Source organism: Pleurodeles waltl, chromosome 9, assembly GCF_031143425.1.
Source record: "Pleurodeles waltl isolate 20211129_DDA chromosome 9, aPleWal1.hap1.20221129, whole genome shotgun sequence".
NCBI lineage: Eukaryota > Metazoa > Chordata > Amphibia > Caudata > Salamandridae > Pleurodeles > Pleurodeles waltl.
Window position 1 is genome coordinate 5182934 of NC_090448.1, and position 17109 is coordinate 5200042.

At 46.6% G+C, this 17109-nt stretch overlaps 1 protein-coding gene across 1 annotated transcript in view; it reads right to left on the reverse strand.

Annotated features, from left to right (window-relative positions):
* Window positions 1–418: 418 nt before the first annotated feature.
* GNL3 (G protein nucleolar 3) overlaps window positions 419–17109 on the reverse strand; it is a 40839-nt gene continuing 24148 nt past the window's right edge. The window contains exons 12-15 of the mRNA XM_069206085.1: window positions 16309–16445; window positions 16017–16213; window positions 13075–13180; window positions 419–691 (exon numbers count right to left, since the gene is read on the reverse strand). Coding sequence (XP_069062186.1) covers window positions 594–691; window positions 13075–13180; window positions 16017–16213; window positions 16309–16445 — 538 coding nt within the window. The 3' untranslated portion in view covers window positions 419–593. The remainder of the gene's footprint in view (window positions 692–13074; window positions 13181–16016; window positions 16214–16308; window positions 16446–17109) is intronic.

A 17109-nucleotide genomic window follows, 5' to 3' on the forward strand; every position in this document is an offset into this window, starting at 1 on the left:
TGTTGTGTTGGTAGTGTAGCATTTATTTTCGGAATCTAATTACCTGTGCCCACTGGCAGAACGTGGTCCACTCTGATCATTTGGAACCACAAGAGGTAATAGGTGTCAAAGAGTGAGGGGGTGGAGCAGAGATCTGCCTCGAAAGACTTCCTTCTAGTCCTCTTGTGGGCTTCGCCAAAGGTTTGGGCTAGGAGTGGTGACAGTGTTGTCATATTTTACCACTTCATACGCAACTCGTGAGGTGTGGTGCCTACGAGATGAGTCTGAGCGAGTGCGCTGTCCACGAGCCCCTGCCCCCAACTTGTATAGTCTTCTACGCAAGCTATTTAAGGAAAGCTATGCTGAAAACTGATGTACAGCACCTTAAAACAGTGTGAAAGTTCCTTTGGTCAGCTATACAAGTACCAATTAACAGTAATGTAATAAAATAAATATTTATTTTGGCCAAAGCATTTCATGTTGCACTGCTACAAAATAATTTATGGACATGATTTTTTGAAGAAAAGCACAAAAAAGATAAACTGATGCTATATTACATCATATACACATTTTTCACAGATGCCCATATGTGGTGCCCTCCCCACTTTGCAGACTCAGACATAATCTGTGTTAAAATCATAAGCATCCTCAGGCTCAGCACCACGGTCCAAGTTCGCAGTCACCCCCTTAGTCTCATGTTTCAAGGGTAAACCTGCAAAGAGACAGGTAATGAAGCGTTTTAGAGAGAAATGGTCAAACAAGCCTTTAAATGTTAACATAACCACGATAAAACAATTTACAGAGGAAACACCTTAAGATATGACCAAGAAAACAAGAGGAATATGAAAAGGCAGTGTAACTGAGGCAACCAGAGGTAGTGTAGAGGAACAACTCCAGACAAGCACTCTAACCAGCCTTGTCCTGTTACAAGACAGTCTCACAAACCCCCTAGCACGTTGTTGGCAAATTACCACTTAGGACGTGTACAGTAATGACGGACCAATGCGTAGTAGATTTTCAAACTACTTTTCAGTCTGGTCAGGTTAACAGGGGATACCAAACACCACCCTCTTCAAACTGTTTTTTTTTTGCTGCTTTACATCTGCCTCATTGTGGCCAGCAATGTGTCAATTGTCTGTGACCTGCTTTGTTTCGCCCCCACACCCAGAGTTCTGTAGGGCTTCTGCAGGACAAGTCAGCTCATCTTTATTCTTCCATTAATCTCTCCCAGCCCAGCTGGTCCCGTCTTGTACTTGTTTATCCTAGAGGCTCTTCTCATGTGGAGCAGGCCCAGATCCCCGATAACCCCACCCCCACAACAAAACCTCATCCACAAATTCTACTAGCTGAGCTCGTTCAGCTGACTGCCACCCCAACTGCACTCCTGTGCATCCTTGCCAGATGGTTCCCTTCTCTGCTTTTCATTCGAGGGCACTCACTATGGGGGCATCTTTGCTGCTCCATTAGATTAGTTTGCACCTAAGGTGTTATGCTCAATTGCCAGCTCTCACAGCAGCCCCCCCTCCAACTATGTGGAGTTATGCAGTAAATGGAAAATGTCACTTACCCAGTGTACATCTGTTCGTGGCATTAGTCGCTGCAGATTCACATGCTGTGCACAGTCCGCCGTCTGGTGTTGGGCTCGGAGTGTTACAAGTTGTTTTTCTTCGAAGAAGTCTTTGAGTCACGAGACCGAGGGACTCCTCCCACTTCGGTTCCATTGCGCATGGGCGGCGACTCCATCTTAGATTGTTTCCCCCGCAGAGGGTGAGGTAGGAGTTGTGTATGCTAGTAATAGTGCCCATGCAATGGAATGAATACTTATGTACCAAATGAAGGTTAAAGTAATATATTTACAAATGTTGAAGATATACTTCCAAACGGCTACAGGCTCCCGGGGAGGCGGGTGGGCGCATGTGAATCTGCAGCGACTAATGCCACGAACAGATGTACACTGGGTAAGTGACATTTTCCGTTCGGTGGCATGTGTAGCTGCAGATACACATGTTGTGCATAGACTAGTAAGCAGTTATCTCCCCAAAAGCGGTGGTTCAGCCTGTAGGAGTGGAAGTAGTTTGAAATAAAGTTCTTAGCACGGCTTGCCCTACTGTGGCTTGTTGTGCAGATAACACATCTACACAGTAGTGTTTAGTAAATGTATGAGGCATAGACCATGTTGCTGCCTTACATATTTCGTTCATTGGAATATTTCCTAGAAAGGCCATAGTAGCACCTTTCTTTCTGGTTGAGTGTGCCTTTGGTGTAATAGGCAGCTCTCTCTTTGCTTTAAGATAGCAGGTTTGGATGCACCTAACTATCCATCTGGCAATACCTTGTTTTGAAATTGGATTTCCTGTATGAGGTTTTTGAAAGGCAATAAATAGTTGTTTTGTCTTTCTAATTACTTTTGTTCTGTCAATGTAGTACATTAGTGCTCTTTTGATGTCTAATGTATGTAGTGCTCTTTCAGCTATTGAATCTGGCTGTGGGAAGAACACTGGTAATTCTACTGTTTGATTTAAGTGGAACGGTGAGATAACCTTTGGTAAGAATTTTGGATTTGTTCTTAGAACTACTTTATTTTTGTGTATTTGAATAAATGGTTCTTGTAAAGAAATGGCTCCCTGGCTGACTGGTCTGTGCCAGCCTGCTGCTGAGAGACGAGTGTCTGACCTCATGCGGTGAGCCTTTGTGCTCTCTGAGGACAGAAACAAAGCCTGCTCTGGGTGGAGGTGCTTCACACCTCCCCCCTGCAGGAACTGTAACACCTAGCAGTGAGCTTCAAAGGCTCAAGCTTCGTGTTACAATGCCCCAGGGCACTCCAGCTAGTGGAGATGCCCGCCTCCTGGACCCAGCCCCCACTTTTGGCGGCAAGTCCAGGAGAGATAATGAGAAAAACAAGGAGGAGTCACTGGCCAGTCAGGACAGCCCCTAAGGTGTGCTGAGGTGACTGACTTTTAGAAATTCTCCATCTTGTAGGAGGAGGATTCCCCCAATAGGGATAGGAATGTGACCTCTCTCCCCTTGGGAGGAGGCACAAAAAGGGTGTACCCACCCTCAGGGCTAGTAGCCATTGGCTACTAACCCCCCAGACCTAAACACGCCCTTAAATGAAAATGTCACTTACCCAGTGTACATCTGTTCGTGGCATCAGTCGCTGTAGATTCGCATGTTCTGCATAGCTCGCCATCTGGTGTTGGGTCGGAGTGTTACAAGTTGTTTTTCTTCGAAGAAGTCTTTCGAGTCACGGGACCGAGTGACTCCTCCTTTTGTCTCCATTGCGCATGGGCGTCGACTCCATCTTCGATTGTTTTTCCCCGCAGAGGGTGAGGTAGGAGTTGTATTGTAGTAATAGTGGCCATGCAATGGAGTGACTAAGTATGTACCTATTTAAGGTTAAAATAATATATATACAAATAGTTGAAGGTACCTTCCGAACTGCTACAGGCTCCCGGGGAGGCGGGTGGGCACATGCGAATCTACAGCGACTGATGCCACGAACAGATGTACACTGGGTAAGTGACATTTTCAGTTCGATGGCATCTGTCGCTGTAGATACGCATGTTTTGCATAGACTAGTAAGCAGTTATCTCCCCAAAGCGGTGGCTCAGCCTGTAGGAGTGGGAGTAGTCTGAAACAATGTTCTTAATATGGCTTGACCTACTGTGGCTTGTTGTGCGGATAACACGTCTACACAGTAGTGCTTGGTGAATGTGTGAGGCGTAGACCATGTGGCTGCCTTACATATTTCTTGCATTGGGATGTTTCCTAGAAAGGCCATGGTAGCACCTTTCTTTCTGGTTGAGTGTGCCCTTGGTGTAATGGGCAGTTGTCGTTTAGCTTTAAGGTAGCAGATTTGGATGCATTTAACTATCCATCTGGCTATACCTTGTTTTGATATTGGGTTTCCTGCATGAGGTTTTTGGAATGCAATAAATAGTTTAGTCTTTCTGATGTTTTTAGTTCTGTCAATGTAATACATTAATGCTCTTTTGACATCTAAAGTATGTAGTGCCCTCTCAGCTACGGAATCTGGCTGTGGGAAGAACACTGGAAGTTCCACTGTTTGATTTAGATGGAACGGTGAAATAACTTTTGGTAGAAATTTAGGATTAGTCCTTAGGACGACCTTATTTTTGTGTAGTTGTATAAAAGGTTCTTGTATTGTAAACGCCTGAATCTCGCTTACCCTTCTTAGAGAGGTAATGGCGATGAGAAATGCAACCTTCCATGTTAGGAACTGTATTTCGCAGGAGTGCATGGGTTCAAAAGGTGGACCCATAAGTCTAGTTAGGACAACATTTAGGTTCCATGAAGGAACAGGTGGTGTTCTTGGTGGAATAATTCTTTTAAGGGCCTCCATGAATGCTTTAATGACTGGTATCCTATATAGGGAAGTTGAATAGGTAGGCTGCAGGTATGCAGATATTGCTGCAAGGTGTATTTTAATGGAAGAGAAAGCTAGGTTAGATTTTTGTAAGTGAAGCAAGTAACCCACTACATGTTTTGGGGTTGCGTGTAATGGTTGGATTTGATTAATATGGCAGTAGCAAACAAACCTCTTCCATTTACTGGCATAGCAGTGCCTGGTGGATGGCCTACTGGCTTGCTTTATGACTTCCATACATTCTTGGGTAAGTTGTAAGTGTCGGAATTCTAGGATTTCAGGAGCCAGATTGCTAGATTCAGCGATGCTGGATCTGGGTGTCTGATCGTTTGGTTGTGTTGTGTTAACAGATCCGGCCTGTTGGGCAGTTTGATGTGGGGTACTACTGATAGGTCTAGCAGCGTTGTGTACCAGGGTTGCCTTGCCCAAGTTGGTGCTATTAATATGAGTTTGAGTTTGTTTTGACTGAGTTTGTTTACCAGATAAGGAAGGAGAGGGAGAGGAGGAAAAGCGTAGGCAAATACCCCTGACCAGTTGATCCATAGGGCATTGCCGTGGGACTGCCTGTGTGGGTATCTGGATGCGAAGTTTTGGCATTTTGCGTTCTCTTTTGTCGCAAACAAGTCTATTTGAGGTGTTCCCCAGAGCGTGAAGTAAGTGTTTAGAATTTGGGGGTGAATTTCCCATTCGTGGACCTGTTGGTGATCTCGCGAGAGATTGTCTGCGAGTTGATTCTGAATTCATGGGATAAATTGTGCTATTAGACGAATTTGGTTGTGAATTGCCCAACGCCATATCTTTTGTGCCAGCAGGCTCAATTGCGTTGTGCGTCCCCCCTTGTTTGTTTAGATAATACATTGTTGTCATGTTGTCTGTTTTGACGAGAATGTATTTGTGAACTATTATTGGTTGAAAAGCCTTTAGTGCTTGAAAAACTGCTAGCAGTTCTAGGTGATTTATATGCAGTTTTGTTTGATGTACGTTCCATTGTCCTTGTATGCTGTGTTGATCGAGGTGTGCTCCCCACCCTGTCATAGAAGCATCTGTTATTACGTATTGTGGCACTGGGTCTTGGAAAGGCCGCCCTTTGTTTAAATTTATATTGATCCACCATAGAAGCGAGAGATAAGTTTGGCGGTCTATTAACACCAGATCTGTAAGGTGACCCTGTGCTTGTGACCACTGTGATGCTAGGCACTGTTGTAAGGGCCTCATGTGCAGTCTTGCGTTTTGGGACAATGGCTATGCATGAAGACATCACGCCTAGGAGTTGTAATATCATCTTTGCTTGTATTTTTTGTGTTGGATACATGCGTTGTATGATGTTGAAATTTTGAATTTTGTGGACTTGGAGTGGCTACTCCTATTGTTGTGTTTATTATGGCTCCTAGGTATTGTTGTACCTTGCGCGGCAGCATGTTGCATTTTGCGAAGTTGACTGTGAACCCTAGTTTGTAGAGGGTTTGTATGATTTGATTTGTGTGGTGTGAGCACGTTAACGAATGGGTCTTGATTAGCCAGTCGTCTAGATACGGGAATACATGTATTTGCTGCCTTCTGATGTGTGCAGCGACTACTGCTAGACATTTGGTAAAGACTCTTGGTGCGGTTGTTAAACCGAAAGGCAGTACCTTGAATTGGTAGTGTATTCCTTTGACTACAAACCTTAGGTATTTCCTGTGCGATGGATGTATTGGTATATGGAAATACGCGTCTTTGAGGTCTAATGTTGTCATGTAGTCGTGTAGTTTCAGCAATGGTAACACTTCTTGTAGTGTGACCATGGGTGGTCTGATTTGTTGTGTGTTTAGTATTCTTAGGTCTTGGATTGGTCTTAGCGTTTTGTCCTTCTTTGGTATTAAGAAGTACAGTGAATAAACTCCTGTGTTTGTAGTGATTTCCTCCCATGCTTTGTAATAATGACCTATTCTTCCCCCCACTGGTGTTGTGTGGAGGGGGTGAGTGACATGTGAGTCACTGCTTAGTTGTAGGGGTTTTGGGGCTTTGAAATTTTCAATCGCCGTGTCCACTTCTGGACCGAACAGTTCTTTTTCGTTGAATGGCATATTGAGAACTGCCTGCTGAATCTCTGGTTTAAACCCAGACGTTCGTAGCCATGCATGCCTTCTGATAGTTACAGATGTATTAATTGTCCGTGCAGCTGTATCTGCAGCGTCCATGGAGGAGCGGATCTGGTTGTTGGAAATGGTCTGTCCCTCCTCAACCACTTGTTTTGCCCTATTTTGTAAGTCCTTGGGCAGATGTTCAATGAGATGTTGCATCTCGTCCCAGTGGGCTCTGTCATAGCGCGCAAGTAGTGCCTGGGAGTTCGCGATGCGCCACTGGTTTGCAGCTTGTGCTGCGACTCTTACCAGCTGCATCGAACTTGCGGCTTTCTTTATCTGGGGGTGGTGCATCTCCAGATGTGTGAGAGTTGGCCCTTTTCCTAGCTGCTCCTACAACGACAGTCTGGTGGCAGCTGTGTAGTGATGAAAACCGGGTCTGTAGGAGGCGCCTTATACTTTTTTTCCACCCTTGGTGTGATTGCCCTACTTTTGACCGGCTCCTTAAAGATGTCTTTTGCGTGCCGGAGCATACCAGGGAGCATAGGCAGGCTTTGGTATGAGCTGTGGGTGGAGGAGAGTGTGTTGAATAAAAAATCATCCTCGACCTGTTCGGAGTGGAGGCTTACGTTGTGAAATTGTGCTGCTCTAGCCACCACTTGAGAATACGCAGTGCTGTCCTCTGGTGGAGATGGCTTCGTAGGGTATGCCTCCGGACTGTTATCTGACACTGGGGCGTCGTATAGGTCCCATGCGTCCAGATCTTGGTCACCCTGGCTCATGGTGGTGTGAGCTGGGGAGTGTGATGGAGTTTGTGCTGGTGAGACGTTAATCACGGGCGGAGGAGAGGGTGGAGGGGTAACTCTTTTCACCACTTTTGGTTGTGGTGTCTGTTCAGTCTGGAACTCCAACCTTCTCTTTCTCCTAATGGGGGGAAGGGTGCTTATTTTTCCTGTCCCCTGCTGTATGAAGATACGCTTTTGCGTATGGTCCACATCAGTTGCTTGTAGCTCTTCCTCAAACCTATGCTTTTGCATTTGGGAGGTTAGCGAGTGCTCTTCTGTATAAGAGCCTGAAGCTGGGTCGCTTGCAGTTTGTTTCGGCATCGAAACCGTGTCTGCGTGTTTTTTCGGCTCCGAGGTGACTTTTCTTTTTCGGGGCCGAAACCTCTCGGCGTCGATCTGCTTCGGTGCCGCTGTCTCGGCGTCGAGCCGTGTCCACACCGGCATCTCGGTGTCGAGGCTTGTCTCCAGCACTTTCTCGGTCCCGAGAAGGCTGCGTGCCGGTGTCTCGACCGGAGTCGGACGACCTCGGCACTGTTTGGGCCTTTTTCGGTGCCGACGGTCGGTCACCGAATTTATGGGTGGAGCCATGGCCGGATGGCAGTGGCGTCCCCTGGGCCTTGTAAATGTTTCTCTGTGTGGTTTTCGACGTCTTACTCACGGTTTGTGTATCGTCGAATCCTTCGGAGTCTGAGTCTTGGATCGAGAAGGTACCTTCCTCTTCCTGTTCCTCGAACTCCCGTTGGGCTGTCGGTGCGGACGCCATCTGAAGTCTTCTGGCTCGACGGTCTCGGAGTGTTTTTCGGGACCGGAACGCACGACAGGCCTCGCAGGTGTCTTCGCTGTGCTCAGGTGACAGGCACAGGTTGCAGACCAAGTGTTGGTCTGTGTAGGGGTATTTATTGTGGCATTTGGGGCAGAAACGGAACGGGGTCCGTTCCATCGGCGTTCTTCAGCACGCGGTCGGGCCGACCAGGCCCCGACGGGGGATCGAAAAACTACCCCGAAGGGCACCGGAGCTCTTCGATCTTCGATGCGGTGTGGAATCTAAGTACGCCGATCCCGAACGCAACAATACCGACGAAAATCTTCCGAAATTAGCTAATTTTCCGTTCCGAAACTCGGAGCGACAGGAACACGTCCGAACCCGATGGCGGAAAAAAAACAATCGAAGATGGAGTCGACGCCCATGCGCAATGGAGACAAAAGGAGGAGTCACTCGGTCCCGTGACTCGAAAGACTTCTTCGAACAAAAACAACTTGTAACACTCCGGCCCAACACCAGATGGCGAGCTATTGCAGAACATGCGTATCTACAGCGACAGATGCCATCGAACATATATTTTTCTATAACAAAACCTATTGGCTGGATTTGTCTCCAAGTGTGTGTTCCTCATTTATTGCCTGTGTGTATGTACAACAAATGCTTAACACTACTCCTTTGATAAGCCTACTGCTCGACCACACTACCACAAAATAGAGCATTAGTATTATCTCTTTTTGCCAGGAACCCTTGGACTCTGTGCATACTATTCCTTACTTTGAAATAGTGCATACAGAGCCAACTTCCTACAGTTCTTGTATGGTAAACGCCTGTATTTCACTTACTCTTCTTAGAGATGTGATGGCAATGAGAAATGCAACTTTCCACGTTAAGTATTGCATTTCACAAGAATGCATAGGTTCGAAAGGTGGACCCATGAGCCTTTTTAAGACAATGTTGAGGTTCCATGAAGGAACAGGTGGTGTCCTTGGTGGTATAATTCTCTTTAGGCCTTCCATAAACGCTTTAATGACAGGTATTCTAAACAGGGAAGTTGAATGAGTAATCTGCAGGTAAGCAGATATTGCGGCGAGATGTATCTTTATGGAAGAGAAAGCTAGATTGGATTTTTGCAAATGTAGTAAATATCCTACTACATCTTTTGGAGACGCATGCAATGGATGAATTTGATTATTATGGCAGTAATAAACAAATCTTTTCCATTTACTTACATAGCAGTGTCTAGTGGTAGGTTTCCTAGCTTGTTTTATGACCTCCATACATTCTTGTGTGAGGTCTAAGTGTCCAAATTCTAGGATTTCAGGAGCCAAATTGCTAGATTCAGCGATGCTGGGTTTGGATGCCTGATCTGTTGTTTGTGTTGTGTTAACAGATCTGGTCTGTTGGGTAGTTTGACATGCGGTACTACTGACAGGTCTAGTGGTGTCGTATACCAAGGTTGTCTTGCCCATGTTGGTGCTATTAGTATGAGTTTGTTTTGACTCAATCTGTTTACTAGATATGGAAGGAGAGGGAGAAGGGGAAAAGCGTACGCAAATATCCCTGACCAATTCATCCATAGAGCATTGCCTTGGGAGTACCTGTGTGGGTACCTGGATGCGAAGTTTTGGCATTTTGCGTTTTCTTTTGTTGCAAATAGATCTATCTGAGGTGTTCCCCAAATTTGAAAGTAAGTGTTCAGTATTTTGGGGTGAATTTCCAATTCGTGGACTTGTTGGTGATCCCGAGAGAGATTGTCTGCTAGTTGGTTCTGGATCCCTGGAATAAATTGTGCTATTAGGCGAATATGGTTGTGAATTGCCCAATGCCATATTTTTTGTGTTAGGAGACACAACTGTGTCCCCCCCTGTTTGTTTAAATACATTGTCGTCATGTTGTCTGTTTTGACAAGAATGTATTTGTGGGTTATCATAGGTTGGAATGCTTTCAACGCTAGAAATACTGCTAACAGTTCTAAGTGATTTATGTGAAACTTTCTTTGATGTATGTCCCATTGTCCTTGGATGCTGTGATGATTGAGGTGTGCTCCCCACCCTGTCATGGAAGCATCCGTTGTTATAACGTATGTTGGCACTGGGTCTTGGAAAGGCCGCCCTTTGTTTAAATTTGTACTGTTCCACCATAGAAGCGAGATGTATGTTTGGCAGTCTATCAACACCAGATCTAGAAGTTGACCCTGTGCCTGTGACCATTGTGATGCTAGGCACTGTTGTAAGGGCCGCATGTGCAACCTTGCGTATGGGACAATGGCTATGCATGAAGACATCATGCCTAGGAGTTTTAATACTATTTTTGCTTGTATCTTTTGTGTTGGATACATGGCCTGTATTAACTTGTGAAATGTTTGAACTCTTTGTGGACTTGGAGTGGCTATCCCTTTTGTTGTGTTGATTGTCGCTCCTAAGTATTGCTGTGTTTGACACAGCAAAAGGTGTGACTTTGCATAGTTGATGGAGAAACCCAGCTTGTGAAGGATTTGTATAACATAATTTGTGTGATGTGAACACTTTGTTAGCGTGTTGGTCTTGATTAACCAATCGTCTAAGTAAGGGAACACGTGTATTTGCTGCCTTCTGATATGTGCAGCTACTACTGCTAGGCATTTTGTAAAGACTCTTGGCGCAGTTGTTATTCCGAATGGCAACACTTTGAATTGGTAATGTATTCACCTGGAATACGAACCTTAGGTATTTCCTGTGCGAAGGATGTATCGATATATGGAAATACGCATCTTTTAGATCTAATGTTGTCATGTAGTCTTGCTGTTTGAGCAGTGGGATTACGTCTTGTAATGTGACCATGTGAAAGTGGTCTGATTTGATGTAGGTGTTTAGTGTTCTGAGATCTAGTATTGGTCTTAGAGTTTTGTCTTTTTTTGGTATTAGAAAGTACAGTGAGTAAACTCCTGTGTTCTTTTGTTGACGTGGTACTAGTTCTATTGCGTCCTTTTGCAGTAATGCTAGAACTTCTAGTCCTAGAAGGTTTATATGCTGTTTTGACATATTGTGTGTTTTCGGTGGGACGTTTGGAGGGAGTTGGAGAAATTCTATGCAATAACCATGTTGGATAATTGCTAAGACCCAAGTGTCTGTTGTTATTTCCTCCCAAGATTTGTAGAACTGGCTTAGTCTTCCCCCCACTGGTGTTGTGTGAAGGGGTTGTGTGACTTGTGAGTCACTGTTTATTTTGAGGGGTTTTGGGACCTTGAAATTTTCCCCGGTTTCTTGGGAATTGGCCCCCTCTGTATTGTCCCCGAAAACCTCCCCTTTGATATTGTCCCTGGTAGGTGGTCTTGTTTGTGAGGTGCTGGTTTCTGTGGCTTGACCTCGAAACCCTCCCCTAAAAGTTGTTTTACGAAATGTGCCAAATGTGCCTCTGCCCTGCGGGGAGTAGAGTGCGCCCATGGCTTTGGCTGTATCGGTGTCCTTTTTTAATTTTTCAATTGCAGTGTCGACCTCCGGCCCAAACAATTGCTGTTCATTAAACGGCATATTGAGCACAGCCTGTTGTATTTCGGGTTTGAACCCAGATGTGTGCAGCCATGCGTGCCTCCTTATCGTGACTGCAGTATTTATTGTTCTTGCAGCTGTATCCGCTGCATCCATGGAAGACCGTATCTGATTGTTCGAGATACTTTGTCCCTCTTCCACCACCTGTTGCGCTCGTTTTTGAGCTCTTTGGGGAGGTGTTCGATGAGATGTTGCATCTCATCCCAATGAGCCCTGTCGTATCTCGCCAGGAGTGCTTGCGAGTTGGCGATGCGCCACTGATTTGCCGCTTGTGCTGCAACCCTTTTTCCCGCTGCATCAAATTTGCGGCTCTCCTTGTCCGGAGGTGGTGCGTCGCCTGATGTATGCGAGTTGGCTCTCTTACGAGCTGCCCCCACAACTACTGAGTCTGGTGTCAGTTGTGATGTAATAAAAACAGGGTCTGTGGGCGGAGCCTTGTATTATTTCTCGACCCTTGGAGTTATGGCTCTGCTTTTAACTGGCTCCTGAAATATCTGTTTCGAGTGCCTTAGTATTCCTGGAAGCATGGGAAGGCTTTGATAATGGCTATGGGTGGAGGACAGGGTGTTCAAGAGGAAGTCATCCTCAATAGGCTCCGAATGTAGCGAGACATGATGGAATTCGGCTGCCCTAGCTACCACCTGTGCATATGATGTACTGTCCTCAGGTGGTGACGGTTTAGTTGGGTACGACTCCGGGCTATTGTCCGATACTGGAGCGTCGTAGAGGTCCCATGCATCCGGATCATCCTGGCTCATTGTGGTATGAGCTGGTGAGTGTGTTAATGGTGGAGTTTGTGCCGATGATGCATGAGTTGATGGTGGTGGAGAGGGTGGTGGAGTTACCTTCTTTACCACCTTTGCTTGTGGTTGCTTGTCTCCTTACTGGAAGTCAAGTTTCCTTTTCCTTTTGATTGGGGGAAGAGTGCTAATCTTCCCTGTATCCTTTTGAATAAAGATCCGCTTTTGCGTGTGATCTGGCTCTATTGTTTGTAATTCCTCCTCAAATCTGTGTTTTTTTTTAGTTGAGAGGACAGTCCCTGTTCCTCTGAGTAGGAACCAGTTTTCGGTTCGGTTGCCGGGTGTTTCGGCACCGAAACCGTGTCTCTGGATTTTTTCGGCTCCGACAAATATTTCCGAGATTCTGACTAACTTTCCGACCCGAAACACGGAGCGAAAAGGAACACGTCCGAACCCAACACGTCCGAACCCAACGGCGGAAAGAAAACGATCTAAGATGGAGTCGACGCCCATGCGCAATGGAACCGAAGTGGGAGGAGTCCCTCGGTCTCGTGACTCAAAAAGACTTCTTCGAAGAAAAACAACTTGTAACACTCCGAGCCCAACACCAGACGGCGGACTATGCACATCATGTGTATCTGCAGCTACACATGCCACCGAACAATATTTGCGTGCTGTAGCTACCATGGTTTAGATTAGGACATGGGGTTGCATAGATCATGGAGTGATCTGAGATGTAATGCTGGCACAGTGAAAGTTTGTGCCAATGGTTAGTGGATGAGGTGAAGTTCTCTTGCATTGCCAGTGCATACTTCCTCCTCCATACATACCTGCTGGTTGCTGCTGATCCTTGACCACCTTCTTGGCCTGTCCTTTTGTTTGAGGTGTCCTCACGCCTTCCGGCTCACTTGTAGACAAGACTGTATGGTTAGTGATCTGTAAAGCAAGAGATCCCGTTAGTGCACCTGGCCCTCTAATGAACTGTCCCAGAAACACTTCACAGTTCTAAAGCAGCACCGTGCTCCACCAAGACTGCATGGATAAGCAGCGGCTTCAGGGGTGACTCGACCAGTATATAACTCATGTCATTTTGTGCATGGTACAATGTGCTACAACTAATTAAACTCTTGACACTTCACCTTGTAGATACGATCTGAAATAGTCCCTTTCACAGTAGAGACTCTCTAATGCTCATGTGTCAGAGATGTGGACTGTGGGTGCCCAAGTGTGGTCTAAATGTGGTACCTGAAACCAAGTAGATTATTTCTTCTTTTCTCCTAAGTGACTGATTTTCATTGGTTTCCACGCCCGGTCTGCTAAACCTACTGGCTTCAGGGGAGAGTCCTCTCCTTCCTCTTAACAGTCTCATGTGTGTCTGCTCTAGCAAGAACATTTATTTTATTATTTATCTCCCAGGTGCTTAATCTTTTAATTCCTTGCCACCATGCAACTCCCCCCCCGCTTGGGGCACTCAGACCCACCAAGGCTTGTATGACAGGTGGTTGGTATTCTTCACCACAACCTGTGCCAATATTGGGAGCAGCAGTGTAAACCACAGTGTCAGACAGGCTTCACGAGGCTGAGGTGGGGAGTGCGGCTGCTGCATTCTTCACACAACCGATGCAATCCTGGGAGCTGGAGTGTAAACTACGGCACCAGCCAGGCTTCATGAGGCTGAGGTGGGGAGTGCGGCTGGTGCATTGTTCACCACAACCTGTGCCAATGCTGGGAGCTGGAGTGTAAACCACAGTGTCAGACAGGCTTCACGACACTAAGGTGGGGAGTGCGGCTGTTGCATTGTCAAGCTGCAGCGCAACCTACATCCAGGCTTCACGAGGCTAAGGTGGGGAGTGTGGCTGGTGCATTCTTCATACAACCGGTGCTAATCCTGGGAGCTGCAGCGTAACCTACAGCCAGGCTTCAAGAGGCTAAGGTGGGGGGGTGGGGGGTGGGGGGGGGGGGTGGGGAGAGCAGCTGGTGCATTCTTCACTACAACCTGTGCCAATGCTGGGAGCCGCAGCGTAAACTACGGCCAGGCTTCACGAGGCTAAGGTGGGGAGTGCAGCTGCAGCACTATCATGTAATGGGTCTGGACAGCATTTATCATGTGCCACTGCAAACCACATGATACAGGATGTACCTCAAGTGCAACGACATGCCACACGATACAGGATGTGAAGTACCGTAGTGGCAAGAACCACCAGGGATGGTCAGCCTGCCAGGTATGAGGGTTGCTGGTCACAATGGCTTTGTACATGTTGCGGCTGGTTCCGAGGATAATGCGGGCTGGCACGGGGAGCCAATGTATTCCCATCAAGATGGAAGTGAAGTGATGGCATTCTTCAAGCCCTGGGGGAAATAGGCTGTAGCCTGTTCTGAACAAACTTTCTTTAGAAAAGTGTTGGGGGATCACAACCACCAAGGCTGATGTCACTGAGACAGGTTTGTACCGTTTCTTGTTGACAAATAACACGATTTCAGTTGTTTGGGTTAAGCTTCTTGTAGGTGCTGACATCCAGGCCTGGGCGATGTGCAGGCAGTGTTTTAGGTGCTGGATGTCAGAAGAATCTGACTTGATTAGCATGAGCCTCCCTGTAGAGGTTGAAGATGACAGTGTGGAATTGAACCCGGTGGACTCCACAGGTGATTGGTTTCTTTAGGGACTTATGGTGTCAATGTGAACAAACTGCTGTTAGTCTGGAAGCTAGAAGAACTGGTGAAGGACACTGCTGGTGGATCCCATTTGAGGCTCCAAGGTGTGTACGAGGGTCATCTGTGCAAAGGCAGCTAGGTGGTCCAGCAGTATCAGGAAGCAGGTGTCAGTCTCAACTGTGGTCCAGAAGGTGTCATCACGTGTAAGCTAGTGGTGTTCGTGCTGCAGCATGATCTGAAGCCAGAAATAGTCATCAAGGAGATGGCAACGTTGATGTGATCTTGGAGCTGAGAGGAAGAACCGACTGCCTTTTCAAAGATCTTACTGATGAACAGTGAGTGATGGGCCATTAGGCTCTACAGTAGGTTTCTTTAGGAGGGGGGAGGATCTAAAATGTCTTAAAGAGCTTCTGAGAAGATGCCTAATGTGAGGGACGCATTAAAGGTCAGCCAGGGCGAGAGCGTCCCAAGAGTGAGGCGTGACGAAATTCATAAGAATTGCTTGGAAGGAAGTGGGGACACCTACAAGCACTGCAAGAGGTTACTCTGAAAGCAGGCCATTGCGGGATTCTACAGGAAGGGGTAGGTGTAAAATGAAAGCCATTATGTTGATGCATTGTCAGATCTTAAATTTTTTTCCCCCACTGAACAAGAGGCTGACTGTATTGCACTTTGTGGTGTGAGGAGTAGGTGGGCCAGCCGGCAAAGGTTGATGCAGTCTTTAAAAGCTTGTGACTTCTGCTGGGGTCTTCAAAGATGGTGCTGGTGCAGTACTTTGGTTCGGCTGACGTGATTAGCAGTATGCAGGTAGAGTGGACGGACTTCAGTATCATGAGGTCATCATTTATGATGGAACTGGTTGAAAGGGCCTTGTGAGGTGGTCTACACTAACCTCAGAACAAGCTCATGCTTAAATGATGTTTTGCCTGATCAATATTCCCACTCTTGATCTTTCCAGATTCTTCGAAGCATGGTCAATGGGATACTGGACCTTGAAAGGCAAATGAAACGGGATGTCTAATCTAAGGAACTCAGTTAATTCCATGTTTACTTGTGTATGCAAGCAGAATCAACCAAAAGTTAAACCTGCATTTCTTTAAAAAGTGTAATCGATACTTACCTCCAGGTCTTCACCATCATCATCAGCAATGTCTTCGTCCTCATCACCATCCTCTTCGTCGTCCTCATCCGAGCCCATTTCTTCCTCTAGGCCCACGGGCTGCTCGGCTGCCACTAGTTTGCTCTCATCGAGAATGCCATCAGTCAGACCCGGAGACTGAAACACAATGCTGCCCGCTAGGTTGGGGCACCGCACAGCTGCACAAAGGGAATCCAAGATAAAGAGGTGCAGTCAGGTAACAACCCAAGTACATGACTCTGGGGAAGAAGTGTTCGCAGCAAGTTGGGCGTACCTTTAACAGTGTCTTTGTTTTTCTCTTCCAGTTCTTTCATGTTGACACCCTGGCACATCTGCTCAATCACCGCTTGGCTAAAACCTGGGTGCTGCGTGGAGGAAGGAGGCAGCTGGGAGTGATAGCTCACTTTGGCACTAGAAAACAAAGCATCAAGCAATAAACCTCACTACTACAAAGGGAATTAGCAGCACAGACAGAGTCACCATGCTCCAAGGATAGACCTGCAGAAAGTCTGCTTCTCAGCCGGACTCTTCCGAAACTGGCAGCTCCCGAAGCAATTCAAGCCTTGAACTATCTGGAGGCGCTTCTGCCATGAACTCACCTGGGCACCGCCTTCTATGCGTGTGCCCAGAGTCTCACAGCAGGATTGTGTCCAGCAGCTGTGATGCTCCTAGCAGGGTACAGCCTGTGCTTGGTGAGCACCAATCTAATGATACTGCACAATCTCCAGGCCAGACTACCCCAAACCTGGACAGCATTCAGCCAAAGCACAATTCCACCAACACACACACACACACACGCCATGGCAGAAGGTGACTGCATCTTTTTGCACTCAGGGTAAACTCAGAGTTGGATCTGAAGTCTTCAGTGTTTCAGACAATGTTTCACTCATCATGTATTACCCTCGTTAGTCACCATCAACTTTTTAGCCATTACTTACAAACAAAAACAAACCTGGAAAATGTTTACCATTACCAAAACTAATAATCTGACACTGATCACGTTAACTCTGGTACTTTACTACAGGGGCTGGGGGCGGAGAACAGGTATTAAGGACGGGTCGGAGCAGCATACATG